Here is a 16,292-nt window from a genome sequence, read left to right on the forward strand (position 1 = left end):
CTGCCGTTTTTATAAGTGTGTTTGAAGTATTCATTCTTCTTTATTGTAGTTAACGGTTGGAATTGTTTATGAAATTGTAACACTCGTACTCTGGGCGGATTATGTAACGATTGTATAAACACATTGATTTGTTTGATTTGGTTTTGATGTTGTGGGTTTCTGTTGAGGGCTGGGGGAATGGTCGAAATTATAATGTCTCTATTGCTGGCTTTAATGAGGGTTGTAATGATTTTAAGATTTGATTTGGTTTGATTCGGGGGTACTTTCTTGAATATATCATTTATGGAGCAGATAATAAAACAGGTTTTGTGGAGATGAGGCAATATGGGTCTTAATGCTGATTTTAAGTCTGTGGTTGTCCAACCGCCTCGGGTCCCACTGGCATTGAGATCAACACTGGGGTCGTCTATAGTCCATGTTTCACACATCCTTCTGGCCTGCGAGTCGCCCAGCACACTTACACCGTTGCACATCATTGATTTTTATTCACTGTCAGGGAAATCACTCACTGTTACTCCAATTTTCCACAACAATATTTATATAATACAATATAAAGATTCTTACGTTACCACATTTAAACATTTAAACACATACAAAACAATACGATACGATTCGATCCACCTACCGCTGATAATATTTTTTCAATTGGCATACATGAACTACTCGATTTATACTGGGATCCTCGACTAATTCAATTCTGACATTTACTGAACTTAACACATTGGTTACGACGTATGGACCTTTCCATGTTTGAGTCAATTTGTGCGATACTTCGTTGGCTTTATTACTTGGTATGTACCTTTTATATAATACCAAATCGTTTTCTTGGAACGGCGATGGATTCCTATTTTTATTATATCTGGCGCTACTTTTGCGATGGGCTGATTTAATATTATCCATGATTTTTGCGATACAATCCTCTGTAACGTCAGTATCGTTTTCCTGATCGATGTCCCACTGTAATTGCAATGGATGATTAATTTCTCGTCCTAAGAAAATTCGCGCAGGCGTCGCTTTGGTTGTTTCGTGGACGGCTGAATTTAAACCCATGTTTAAATATGCGATATTTTCATCCCAGCGTTTTTGTGTTTGCGAATGGAATATCTTTAACGCTATTTTCAGATTGCGATTGACTCTTTCTGACTGATTTGAGTTTGGCCTAGCTACAGAAGTATTGATGTGTTTGATCCCTAAGCTGAACAAAAAACTTTTAAACATTTCTGACTTAAAAATGGATGCGTTGTCAGATACAATTATTTCTGGGAAACCATGTTGAGTGAAAATTTTTTCCCTTAGCGCTGCAATGATTGTTTTGGTGTTTGCCTTCTTTAATGGAATAATCCAACTAAACTTTGAAAATGTATCGACACAAACTAATGCGTACATATTTCCATTTGCGGTTCGTATTAATGGTCCAAAGGTATCGATGTGTAGTCGTTCAAAGCATCTTTCGGGAGGTTTAGAATTCATCAGGCCAATATTTAGCGCTTGAGCTGGTTTAGACAGCTGACAAAGGCTACAAGATCTGACAAATTGCTTAACCTCGTCGAAAATTTTCTCCCATGTGAATTCGCGTGTGATTCGCCCGATAGTCTTTTTTATTCCTAGGTGAGCTGATATTGAAATGTCGTGAAAATATTTCATTAACATTTTCCTCATTTGAGTCGGAACGACGATTTTAGACGGATTTCTGGGGTTTTTTTGATAACGTAGTATACCCTTTTTTATAAAATAATTCGGTACGTCGATTCCATCTTCGATGTTATTTATAATATTGAGGAGCTGTGGGTCTTCGCGTTGTTTCGAACTCAGTGACTCAAAGGTTTCAGGGAAGTGTTGTAGAAAGAAAACTTGTTCGGGGACAACATCATTTTGTGGTGTGAGAGTTTTAGTCGGCTGTTGTTTGTTGACTTTGACTCGGTCGGGGCCAACGTTGCTTTGTGGCGCTGGGGTTTTAGTCTGTTGTGGTTCATTGACTTCAAACATCCGGCTTAGAGCGTCGCTTACTATGTTTTGTGTGCCCCTACAATGCTCGATTTTCTCGCATGGAAATTGTGAAAATCGTAGTTTCCAACGCGCTAACATACCAGTAGTCTTGTCGGAGCCCATAACATATGTTACAGCCATACAATCGGTTTTAAGGATGAATGGGTTATCAGTGAGATAATCCTTGAACTTTTCCAGGCCGTACAATACAGCGGCAAATTCCTTCAAATACATGCTGTATTTTAATTGAGCACCTGAGAATGTTTTGCTGGCAAAAGCGATTGGAACATTATTGCCATTAATTTCCTGTTCCAGGACAATTCCTACGGCGTTTTCACTTGCGTCACACGACATTATAAATCTCCTGGACCAATCTGGAAGATGAAGTACGACGGGTGAGGACAATGTTTGCTTTATTTTGTCGAAACTAGATTGTTGATCGGGACCCCACCTGAATCTTACGCCTTTCTTTTTCAAGTAGTTCAATGGTCTACTGATTTCGGAGAATTTAGGTATGAACTTGGCATAAAAAGCAGCCATGCCGATAAATCGTTGCACACCCTTTAAATTGCGTGGTCGAGGAAAATTACTAATAACTTCAGCTTTAGTATCGTCCACATACAGTTTGCCATCCTTTACTATGTGTGACAGGAAACGCATGCCCCTCTTTGCCAAGGTGACCTTGCTGGGTTTGATTGTAAGTCCGGCGGCCCTTAGACGTTCCAAAACCATTTTCAAGTCATTGTAATGATCCTGTGGGTTTGCGCTATAAATGCAGAGATCGTCGACAAAGTTTATTACACATTTAAATTTTAAGTCTCCTAGCATTTCGTCGACTATGCGTCCTAACACCTGGCTACCGATTTTTATTCCTTGGGGACAAGTACGAGGCTGATATAAGGCATATCCTACATTGAAAGCGGCGTATTTCCTACTATCAGGGTGTAATAGGCATTGGTAATAGCTATTGTTCAAATCAAGTGTAGTGAAATAACGAGCATCTTTAAAATAAGGAAAAACTTTATCTACTTCTGGTTGTGGGAAACTGTCCATTTCAATAAACTTATTTAGTTCTTTATAATTGACTACCAATCTAAATTTTCCGGGTTCCTTTTTTGGTCTTAGGAAGGCGCTAGAACTAAACTCTGAAACACTTTTTTCTATTACCCCTTCATCTAATAATTGTTGCACAGTATTTCTCATTATTACCATCTTATCTGGCTGGACGTGGTAAGGTCTTTGTCGGAATGGCACAATATCCTTACTAAAACGAATTTTGTAAGGCTCAGTCTTGGCTAAGCCGATTTTGTCTGTGACAACGTCGCTAAACTGTCGAAGTAGGTTTTCGAATTTATTTCGTTCGTCGTCTGTGAGCGGTGAATCACCTAAATCGGGTTTATCACAAGTTGGGATCTCTCCTTCTCCTATCAAACAATATGATTTAACACTCTCCCTAAACTTAAACTCCGCTGTTGAATCACCTAAATTCACGGACATTCGCGCAAACTTCATAAAATCGTACCCCAATATTAACTGTAACGGAAGTTGATTGACTACCCAGAAGTTGTAGTCCCATGACAGATTATCTATCTTAAAATGAACTTTGACCTCTGTCCGCACAGTTATCTTCTGGCGGTTCGCGACTTCTACTGATTGATTAATTTTACTTGACTGTTTGATCAAATTAGCACTTCGCAACTTATTAAAAAGCGTTTTACTCATCAATGACCTACTACTGCCAGTGTCTATCAGCGATAGGCAGTCTATATTGTTGCCAAACAATACCTTAATTAGCGGCAGTTTCGCGGATACATCTGTTGCTTGCATACTTTTGTTGGGCGATAACTTTACAGTTCGACGTTGTGTGCCCTTGACAACGTCGGAATCTAGTTTAAAGAAACCCTACAGTTCCTAGCGATATGACCTTCACCCTGACAACGATAACATTTTACAATTCTTTCCCTGGGTCTGTTACGTAGATCGTTTTGCGACGTAATTGGATTGTGACGAGTTTGATTCACAACCCTAGGCGATGAATTAATCAATGGGCGTCGATTTGCATTACCAAAATATCTCTCTTCGGCACGCATTGAACTAGTGATTCTATTTGCGAATGATTTTAGCTCAAATAAGCTTTGTGGCATTTGACCGAACGAAAAATGACTTCGAACAGTTGGATTACATTTTGTCAAAGCAATCTCAATCACCTCGCCTTCTGACATTGACGATTTTAAAGCGAATGCGATAGATATGATGTGATCGACGTATTCTGAAAAAGTTTCATTCGGTTGTTGTGGTCGATCTAACTCAAACGATGCAATCTCTCGTCGCCTAATTGACGGAATAAATCTGTGTAATATCTCGTCATGTAAGACATTCCAGCGTGCGTTACTCGATACTGCTTCTAAAAACAATTGGAACATTTGACCTTTGACCTTAGAGATAATAAGTTTAATGATCTCTGTATGACAATTCGGAGAAATATCAAATATTGGTTTGATGTTTTTGAGAAATGAAATTAATTCAAGTTCATCTGTGCCGTCGACTGTATTCAATTTATTAATCAGTTCAATTACCACAATTTGATCGGTTTTAGTAAGTGATTGACTAACATTGTATGCGTGAGCGTGTACGTGTGTGTCATGGTGAGTGTATGTGAGAGGTCGAGTGTGTGGGTGTGGGTGGTGTACAGTGGCACTGACCGGGGCAACAGTGGACAGTGAACCAGTCGCTACAGGAAATGACGCGCGTTGTTGTGCAGTGACTATCTCCATCTCTCTCGCACGTTCGCCGTTTGAAGGTTGAATATCCACGTACGACGAGCTGTTGGCATGACTGTTATCTTGAGTTGCATTCGACGTACTTGATAGCATTTCAGTCAATTCGTGGTTGTTTAGGTCCATTAAACAACTATTAGAATTTTGTCTAATTGGCGATGGTTCGTCATCGTTTACGATCGGTAAACGACAAGCGGAATTTTGTCTATTTGACGATGGTTCGTCATCGTTTACGATCGGTAAACGACAATCGGGATTTTGTCTACCTAAACTAACTCCATTATTATTTGGTGGAATATGCTCATTGTTTTGGTGTATCGGCGCATTTAAATCGATTAATTCCTCTAAATTTCTCCTTGACATACGATCGCGTCGGTCATTCGCAGTTGTATTATACCCAGGCCCAAATTGTTGGTGCATTTTTCCCGCTAGGAAAATAATTCAATTTACGATAATATATCTCACTTTAACAAAACGAATTTTCCACGATGACAAAAACCAATTGACAATTAATTACAGCACAATACACAACGACAATAACAATAATAATAGAATCTCTTATAATCTAAACAATTTCAGTGAATCGCACAGACACAAACAGTACCAAGAGATCACGCGATGATATCATTTATTTGTAAAGAAAAATAAAAACAACTCCCTCCTACTACTTTTATATATTTAAATATTGTATTTAAATATATTTGCTCCTTGCAATGCTCTCAAATGAATCTTTACAAATGTTGGTTGCCCCTGGGTTGGAAGAACTCCAGAAAATAAAAATATCAGACAGAGCTTTTTGGCAGTGGAAGCTTGATGTTATTGAAAAAATATGAGTGGGCCCTGCAAAATATAAATATTCCCAAAAGGTCCTTAGGGGACGCCCTTGGCACTGTTTGTAGTTCTTCCAAAAAAGTAATACCTTTAATGAGAGCAATTTACCAGTCTTAATTCTACACCGAATTTACTTGCTCACTACTACACTAGTGTTTAGTGTTGCACTTAAAAGGTGAATCTTTTGTAGTGGCCTATTATTTACTGAATTACCTTTTGTTTACCAATTTGATACTATAGCATATAATAAAGAACTACCAGGTTATTGAGAACTAAAAGTGAGTACAATTTGATTTATTAAGCATTATTTAAGATTTACAATGATTCCAGTTTGACAGTTTCTGATTGTGTGGTGCAATATAAAAATATGACCTTGAGTGACACAATCAGACGGAATTGATCTGTCTGAGAATGTTGAACGGATTTATTCAAAGGGGAATATTTGGCGCGGTTTCACACCGATCTCGAAGGTGTCAACGGAGGAGTGGTATTTAATTTAATTTGAGACGACCAGTGCCAAACAAGTCCTGTTCGTTGGCCAACGATGTAAATATGAAGGTCGATTCTCGAAGGTCAACTGATTAAACAGTATTGCGTTTAATCGTAATAATATTTACTGGAACGTTGCTTATTGTTTTATAGCTAATTTGGCACTTTGGCGGTTCGTCTATATGCAAACTGGCACAGCCTCCGATAACACTTCCCGATTCAGCCGAACCAGCAACCTAATCCCTCCTTTGATATTAAATGATTCCCCCAAATTAAAATGCTGATTGTGACACTCTGTAACGAATTGTACTTTTAATAATGACTCTGTGCAAAATTCAAATACTATATAAAAATATTACAAAGCAACTCTGAATTACCCTATAAAAACATTTTCATATATTTATTCTTAATACTATAGAAATATCACAGTCTAATAAATAAAGCGGATTGCAACAATATGAATGGATTTAAAAATCAACAAATTGTGATCGAACCTATGAACATGTGCTTATTCTACATGAATTGACAAAACAAGACAGGAAAATTTACCAAAGTGCGACTCACTGAAAATCTCAATTTAACAAATAAATACACAAAATTACTTACAGTTTGGACGTCCACAAATATAACACAAAGGGGAAAGGATGGGAAAACGTAACTAGCCGGTATACTACAACACGCGATCAATTGAACTCGTGAATCGTTTGAGAAATTTTCAAATGGCGGACTGCGTTTGGCCGGTAACGAACTTTTGCACTTTTTGACAAAAACACTGATTCTAATTTCCGATCGCGAGGCAATTATATCCCTTAGGGATATAGGCTGAACGACTTTAAGGAAATTTAAGATTGGCCGACCAAACGCCGCGAAATGAATTTAATTTCCACGAACGATAAACAATTTTACCGAACTAGCTACGATGAGACTTGGGTAAGGACTGAGTACTGATTTAAACAGATGGCCGCCCGGCTAAACCTTATCCCCTCTCCGTCTTTAGTGCGTGGTGCATTCTGGTCTATACTGATCTATTGTTGAAACCAGCTGACTGTTCTTCGCATTAACCTGTATTGATTTGTTGCCTTTTACAACAAAATCGGTACAAACTGAACTGCTTATCATAAAAACATTACTTTTAATCCATTTTGGTATTCAGAATTTGTTATTCAAAGTAATAAAAAAATGGTGTTGATTAGAGCTGTTATTTTAATGTAAAAACATGGAAAAGATAAATTAATGGAATTAAAAGTATAGTGAGTGACACGGATTTGAACCAGGGACCCGCCACATTACTAGCGAGAACTCTAACTCTGAGCTACGCCCTGCCGTAGCGACTATGCCATGTTTTACTATACTTGAAAACCTACTCTATTGCTTGTAACGGCGTTGCAATTATTTGTTACATCAAGAAACGTTTAGGCTTATTATTCATGGTTTGTAGACTCAAAATAAGAATATTACCAAATGGTGTTTAACCCAAATATCCTTATGCATTCGAATAACTGAAAACATAGGTAAGGGTACTTGAAACCGTTCCAATAAACAAAATGTCCTTTGACGATTTAATTACATTCAAAATTTGAGCCTTCTTTTCTTTACTCATAGCAAGCTTAATTTTATATGTCAGGATAAAACAAAAACTATACAAATCACAGCGAATGCGGCAGCAACAGATCATCTTCCACCCAACTGTTGAGCGCCGCAACTAGGCCTACAACCGGCTACACTACTATCACCGTGTTGACAGCGACGCGACGCCGCGCCGCGCCGGCGCGTCGGCGGGCTCATTGATGGACATAAATAATAGCGGTTTGATAAATAATGTGTGATTGTTTTACTTATGTGTCTATATAGTTATTAATTAAAAGAAAACACTGCGTTTCTACAACTATTTACTTTTTGTATTAAATGAGAACAAAATTAAAACCCTGTATAAAGGGTTTGAAAACCCGTGATTGAGGTTAGAAATTTGTTTTGAAAATTTACCTTGTAAAGTTGATCACGTGACTAGTAGTTTTGGTCACGTGACTAGTAAAATACACTAGTATTTACTAGCGTTATAAAAACGTTTATGAAACGCAAATTAGTAGGACAGGTAAATACGGGGCTAGTATTTACTAGACTAGTAATTACTAGACTAGTATTTTTATGAAACAGGGCCCAGGTGGTGCTTTGTTTTCAGCTTAAAAAATTGCTGCAACACACAGGAAGCACCATTGTAGCGAGGTAAGACACGTCTTCTGTCTCATTATGTACATAAGAATCTCATTTGACTCCTTGGTGCTCTCGTCCCTACATAATGTCTGCCACAGTCTTCAAAGATTTGCAATTGGGTAGGCATTGTGACCCTATTTCTCCCATATTTTTTATTGCAATTTTTGTTTGAATTTTGTGCTTAATTCTTCTTTGGGTTCTAGAGACATTGTCGTACTTACTTATATATCTTTGCGTATTCAGGATCATCACCTTCTTGAGGAATTAGAGGACCCACTCGGTGTGGTAAAATGTGTCACGGATCTTAAAATTGTAGATCCCCTGTGGATCTTTCTCATCCTAATGAGCTTCGGAGCTGACCATGGTAAAGGCAGAATTGAATTGACGAACTTTATCCAAAAGATTTCTTGATATAAGTCTCACAGTCCTATTTTCAGATTGGGAGTTTCCAGTAAGAACCTAAAGGTATGGTGAATTGCACAAATGAGGTAAACGAACCTTTCATTTATGGCAACAAAGAGTAAAAACTTAACTGTCTCGGTCAGTCTTTTCTTGCTTAAAAATATGTAAGCCACTACAATGTAAACATTTAACGTTCATTTGTCCGAGATTGAACTATCACAACAGTGGTACTACCACTATAACCCATCAAATGTTCAATTGAGAGGTTGATGCTAGCGGTCATGTTCGGGTTCCCTCCAGCCACTCAAAGTTCTTCGCCGGCATTTGATTTTAAATTGAAATGAAATAAGGAAGTTGAAGTTAACCAAACAACAGAAAACACTATAAAGGAATTGGAATTTTGATACACATTGTAAATTACAGGATAATATGGTAATGTAACGAATAACTGCCCTGCGAATAATCACTTTTAAACTTTCACTTCATAACATCGAACTGTAACTACATGATAATCAGTAAAATACGATGTAAGGTAAATCAATTTAACCATATACAAAAAGAATTGAATATTTATTCTCAAACTCTTCATTATGAACCAGACTTATTTACCAGATTGAAACAAAATATAAATTCCAGCTTTGCTCTGGAAGTTTTACGTCCTGCAGTCTGTGGTTAACCTTAAACACTATTTCAAAACTACGTCCATATGTTATTTGTAAACAAAGGGAAATGAGTTTGATCAAATGTCAACAGATAGGCCACCTTCCAAACTTTGGCCCTTAAGTGTACTTAAGTGGTGCTCTTTCTAAATATTTTGAGACGCATTTGCACATCTACGTGGAAATACCTTTAATTTGACACCTCAAACTTTAAAATCCATCAAGCCGTTATCGAGTTATGACTGTGAAAAGAAAACTGCTTGCGTATTAATATATAGATTACTTTTTAAATTTTTTAATTCATCATGCAACTTATTTCTGAACCTTAGGTAATAGTTCTTCAAAATAAGATTGTTGCAATGTTTTTTAACTAGTTTAAACAGGGCATTTCTTTTCTTTATTTTACTACATAAAGCATCATTAATCCATCGTTTCAGTTTCTTAATTCTACCAATTTTAATGACATTTTCCCTACACTTATCTATACAGGGTTAGTAAAAAGTGTGGAGACCCCCTGTTATTTTTTTAACGGCCCATACTAGAAAAACTAAACTTGGCACACCATTATGGAATGTTATGAAGTACTTTTTGGGCATAACCGCCATTTGGCGTTCATCCCCAAAATGGGGGATTTTGGGGGAAACTAAAAAATTCCAAACACAAAGACCCATCGAGTGACCCCTCATTTTGAAGGTCCTGGTAAAAGAAAACGAACAACGCAAACTATAGGTATCTATCTTAATACAGTAAAATATGGCAGCCAATTGAATATAAAATTGCAAGTTATTCCGATTTCTAATGATTTCAATCAGCTTCCATTTTTTACTGGATTGAGATAGAAACCTCTAGTTTTCGTTGTTAGTTTTCTTTAACCAGGACCTTCAAAATGAGGGGTAACTCAATGGGGCTTATCATTTAAAACTTTGGAGTTTCCCCCGAAATCCCCCATTTTGGGTTTTGTAAGCAAGTGGCTATTAGGCTTAAAAAGTACTTCATAACATGCCAAAAAGATGTGTAGGGTTTAGTTATCCTATAGTGAGCCGCTACAAAATTTACAGCGGGTCTCCAGACTTGAAAAGCTGTAAGTTAAATTTAACTTCTGAGAATTTCAATCAGCTGCCATCTTTTACTAGATTGAGATAAAGACCTCTAGTTTGCGTTGTTGGTTTTCTTTTACCAGGACCTTCAAAATGAGGGGTCATTCGATGGGTCTTTGTATTTGAAACTTTTGAGTTTCCCCCAAAATCCCCCATTTTGGGGATGTACACCAAGTGACGGTTATGCCCAAAAAGTACTTCATAACATGTCATAAAGGTGTGCCGAGTTTAGTTTTTCTAGTATGGGCCGTTAAAAAAATAACAGGGGGTCTCCACACTTTTTACTAACCCTGTATATCTTGTAAATAAAGCAATAAAAGAATCAAAAGCCGCAGAAGGATCAGTTTGTCTGTAAACACAAGACCAGTCAGCGCTGTCCAACATCTGATTAAGCTTATCATAGTCTATGCGATAAGTCACTGGAGGCGGGGCAGTGGTGGAACAAGAGCCCCCCCCCCCCGCTCCCCCTCCTCCAATGCAACTGGACACACAACAATGAATGATCTGTGAATTGTTAGGTTAGGTTATGTTAGAATAGCACCATTTTATTATGTAATTTCTAAACGGGGAAATATAAATCAATAAATCATTAATAAGGATGAAATACTGGTAACAATAATACATTATTAACTTATTGGTCTTAGAAAGTGAAAAGTGTAACTTAATCAGGTGATTTTCATATTGCAGAATCAGAGTTAGCTAATTAAAGTTGTCACTTCCATTTGCTTGACTATGATTGAAAACAATCAGGGGTTGGTTTACTTAACCCATAGTTCATTCCACTTGTAAATGTCATCCATCCATCCTACCTTGTTTATTGTAATGTTGTATATTATTACGGCGATATCTTGAGAAATATTCATCAGCTGTGAAGAATAATGGTATATTTGGATTCAGGAGGTAAAAAACTACAAAGTAAGATATCAAAATTAAAAATTCGTTTGGAGGCACCTATACGGAATAATTACCGTAGTACCAACCAAGTAGCTCCGTGCACATTTTAAAAATTTTACCACGACTTTAAATAGGCCTACGCCAAAACACAAAATTATTCATGTCATGCGTCAAGAGGACTATCGTTGTTTTGAACAGAATATACTTTTGACCTAGCGGCACTGTTGACTTATTGAAACAGCGATATGTATCGTTTGATCAAATATTTGTTCTCGTAGGAACTGTTCACTAGGTCAAAATCCCATTAGGTCAAACTCATATACACAGCCTACGTTTTTAGTACTGACTTTACTTGTTGACCAAGTGGTTCTTTTGACCTAACGCTACAGCAAAATATATTATTTTTGATCAAATGGTACAAGAAAAAATTATTTGACCTTCAGGCACTGTTGACCTTCTGCAACACATCCTTAAATATTTTGATTCATAAACACTAAATTATCTCTTGTCATTGACTTGGGTTTAAGACTCAAACCAATCATTATTAAACCATTTGATGCACACACATTTTGATTACTTAAGTTCATTGTGGATTTAAAATAATTGATGTTGCCAATACTATCCTATAGATAACTTTGTGAGTGTAGGCCTATACATAGGCTTGCTACCTACCTACATTTATACTCTTAAATAAAATAAATATATTTAAACTGATTATTTAACTTCAGGGAGGTTAAAAAATAAAAAAATAAATTTTAATTTTTATATTAGGTTATATTTAAATTTAATATTAGGGCACTATTTTCATCTGTTTTACAGGAAGAAAAGTTATTAATAGAGTCGGAGGGGGTCTTAAATACAAATATTTGTGGGTACATTGGAAGCGAGAAGGCCCCAAGGAAGGGCCCCCTCTGGTGGAGAAAGTTGTACAGATTGTAGACTCCTGGTGTCATTCTGCTTTCCTCGCTCTAGTAGCAAGTGGCAAACAAATGAAGTACTACTTTGCCACTGAGAATATGAAGCCTGGAGACCTAATCAAGACATCAATGAACATCCCAAGGATACCAGGTCAGTAAATTAGTTCAACAATTGCTTCTAGATGATATTATTGTAATTTTTATAATTTCTAATTTATGGATTAGTGCACATATACATGGATAGTTTAAAAGTAGATATATTTTAATTGCTGATGATTTTCTTTGACAGTACCGGTACCCATTTTGATTCATATTTGCAACAGTAGCAACTCTGATTGCATGAAAATAATGTAAAGAGGCTACTCCTAGTTGCTGGGGGTATGCAACCTCCGTAGATGCTATCAAATATAGTTTTGTTTTTTTTTTTTAGCGAATTTCCCATATAGGGAATAAGCTATTACTGTAGTACTCATGGTAAGACCTGGATCCGGGACCGATTTACTTTTTCGTTTTGAGGTCCCTAGAGGCCAAAAACACCATCCGTTCAAATTCATACATATATATATATATAGGTCATTCTCCATAAAACGTTAAATTTCATTGGGTGGAAATCAAATTTATAAAAGTTTATTTTATGGATTAAAAATAATAAATTATTGTTGACCTAGTAATAATTATTAGGACTGAAACACTCGCCCAGATCATATATGTCTATTTTCAGCTTTAAATTAAATTTTTATTTTGAGGTGTCACGGACTTGACTGCTATGTCCATGGACATGACTAATTAGGGAAATTAATAACAACAATATAAAAAGAACTATAATTATAGTTCTTTATTATATAAAAAAGTAGTATAAGTCATTTCTTATCTGAATTGTAATAAATTAATCTACAGTAACTTCAATAGTTCTTCAGGGATTGAAAAAATGTACTGTTGCCGATTGTTAGCAGTTGGCTGATTTAATTAAGAAACAATATCATTTGGCTCAACTGAGCAAATATCTTCCTTTTCAGGAAAGATATACATCATCCCTGCAGACCTCTTTAAGAACTTAATTGTCAGTTCATCTTTTGTTTTTTCAAGGATCAGTCCCACGTAATGGTGCACCATTTTTCTTCCTTCAAATCTGTCAATGACATAGTCGTTTATGTCGGCGTCTCCTGTTCCTTCTTCATGTATTGAATCATCATCTGAATATACATTGCTATACTTCAGTTTCTTCTTTTTACATATGTTATTGTCTGATTTTCCTTCCTTGATTGATTCATCGTCTGAGGGAATGTCACTGAACTTCATTTTTTCCTTTTGACAATCTAATAGACTGTTAAGGTAGGCTTAGGAACCGAAAAACAAGAATAGTTTTTTTTTTTAAATCATAAGGTTTGATAAACACAAGAGATTCTCTTAAATTTCCCAGTTACCATTAACTTTGTTCTGCTTTAATTAAATCAATATTTTTTTAAAACCGTAACAAAAGGTAAACAATTATAAAAACTATACAATTTTCTTACGTCAGCTCCGTATAACTGGACCCGGTTGGCAAATAAATCACAACAATATAATAAAAATGATATAAAGTGCTTGTTTTTATTAAGTGCCTGTAATAAAATAAATAATAGTTTATGTGATTGTTGTTATTTAGGCTATTCATCTTTTGGCAAATAAATAAATTAAGAGGCGGCAGGAATCAGGTTGAAAATCGTCAATCTGCGACTCCTGCAATTGTACGGTCCGCAACCCGCACGGCTAGTTTCTGACCTTGAGCCTATTGATCGTAACTTCCATGGATAGAGCAGTGTTGAAAAACGGACAGTTCGTACATTTCTAAATGGTGCAATACTGTGGCCGACGCGACAGGTCGAATGAATCTGTCTTTTTACACAAACAAACATTCAGCCTGCAATGCTACGCTAATTTTTAACGTACAAATTTAAAATTTATGTAGTGTGTGCGAGAAGCCAGTGATTATTACTATATTATTTTGGTGAAACTGAATTAAATTTGAAATTTTATGTTTATGCAAATATGCAATATATTTCATAGTGTGTTATTTCATTTTATTCCTCGTGTGGCGTGTGGTAAATAAGATACCATAATTGTTGTTTTTTTTCAATATATGTTTTATTAAATTACGTTAAAAGTTCTTCTATCGAATTGAGTTTTCATTCACACTCAATTTATATAACTGAGTTTAAATAATTTTATGGAAATGGGTATGGTCAATTCAATACACGTGTTTTCCTTTAGAAAACTATTTTTTTTTGGTTTTACAATGTAGTTGATGTTAATGAGTCTTTTCCAAAAAAATCAAAACAAACATGTATTAAAAATAATTATATGTACAAAAATGAATGATCATTTTACAAGCTATGATGAAATTTAACCATCGCTTTTGTTTGTCTTCTTAGATGCTTTTTGCTTTTCCTGGGCATTAACAATATATGACGGATTTCGGATTTCCATTGATCTGCAATGGCGGGGATCAATTAATTCAGGTAGAATGCAATTGAGATAAAATCTCTCTAACTTAGGGACCATGTTATTTTGCCAGAACTCATCATCTCGTTAGATTTTTTCCATTTTAGCGAATTTCCCTATAGGGAAGTAGCTATTACCGTAGGTGGCACGGTAAGACCTAGACCCAGGACCGATTTACTTTTTCATTTTGATGTCCCCAGAGGCCAAAAACACCATTCGTTCAAATTTTTATATATGTATATATATATACGTCCGTGAACGCGATAACTTGAGTAATTTTTGTCCGATTTTAATGAAATTTGGTTTAAAGGTGTAAAGCGGGATAAACTTGAATGAGTTCGCGAACCAGCATGATCGGACCATGGGAACGGGGCTTTACGAGTGGTTTTATGGTTTTATGGTAAAAATTGGTTTTTCTCACTTTTGACCCTCAAAACACAAAATTTCCCAATTTCTCTTTAGACCTTTTTAAAGAGCTTAAAAAACAAATAATTTAGTATATAAAAGTATTTTTGTTCGGTTATTAGTAATGGAGAAAATAAAAAAAATTGTAAATTGAAAATTCCCATGTTATTCTTATGGAGAATATTGTCAAATGTTGTAGTTTGCTTGTTTATGGATATATTTTGATCAAACTTGGCAAATTTATTTTGTACTAAGCTATCAATATTTTACTAAAAAACACACTTTATTAGTTTCCTTGTAGCAGCAAACCTAGGTACTCATTAAACCTAATGTTATTAAAATATATTTAATTGAAAATCAATTCAGACAATTGGAAATTTGCTTAGTCGGCAGGTTTGCTGCGGCGGGGGTATTTATTCCTTTAGTTGTCCACAGTACAAACTGGCAATAAAGTCGTTTTGTAATGCTCAACTGGCCTTGCATTTGGTAGTAAAAGTCATGGCTCTATTTATTTCACCAATCGTTCCATCCTTTACCTTTTTGCAAAACGTACATTTTCTGGAGATGACTGCTTCATCTGGGGTCAGGTTTTTTATGAAGATGGGCATTTGATCTCAATCAAGCCATCATCGTCGATCAACCCATTAGGAGATGCCCCTAGAAAAAGTTTATCGCCGTCGATAAACAAGCCGCTTGGTTGTATGGTTTTCTGTAATAAAGAAGCAGCTTCTTCTCTGGCCACCGGTTCATTTTGGTGGCCGTAGGTCATTGACTCACAGTCAGAAGTAGAGTATAATAAATGCTTTACCAACGAACCACAACCAGTCGTTGGTTTCATTTTACATACACGCCCAAAATTAGAGGCGTGTATACCGTCAATAGGTTACGGCGTATTTCGAGCCTCTCTCCACTGTCACTTTGTTCAACAGTGGCTCGCTCGATTCGAAGTCTTTCCTCTTCTGATCGTTGAAGTTTTTTTTAGAAATTCTTCGGTTTCCATTTTCATTGTTTCCTCGTCGATGTCTGGCTTTTGGGTTGCTACGCCATAATCCGCATCGTTGTTAGAGCTCACCTGAAACAATGTCTTTCTTGAATTTTTCTGTCCCTGTCCTTTCTCAACCTTTCTTTTTCTTTTCAAACCTG

At 36.2% G+C, this 16,292-nt stretch overlaps 1 protein-coding gene across 2 annotated transcripts in view; it reads left to right on the plus strand.

Moving 5' to 3' along the window:
* Window positions 1–16,292, plus strand: part of LOC129000572 (39S ribosomal protein L2, mitochondrial) — an 85,033-nt gene that overhangs the window by 18,061 nt on the left and 50,680 nt on the right. For both annotated transcript variants that reach the window (XM_054427562.1, XM_054427620.1), the window contains exon 2: window positions 12,166–12,414. In XM_054427562.1, coding sequence (XP_054283537.1) covers window positions 12,166–12,414 — 249 coding nt within the window. The remainder of the gene's footprint in view (window positions 1–12,165; window positions 12,415–16,292) is intronic.

This window comes from Macrosteles quadrilineatus, unplaced genomic scaffold (genome assembly GCF_028750875.1).
Source record: "Macrosteles quadrilineatus isolate MER2022 unplaced genomic scaffold, UCM_ALF_1.0 Scaffold_1__1_contigs__length_201487025, whole genome shotgun sequence".
In the NCBI taxonomy this organism is placed as follows: Eukaryota; Metazoa; Arthropoda; class Insecta; order Hemiptera; family Cicadellidae; genus Macrosteles; species Macrosteles quadrilineatus.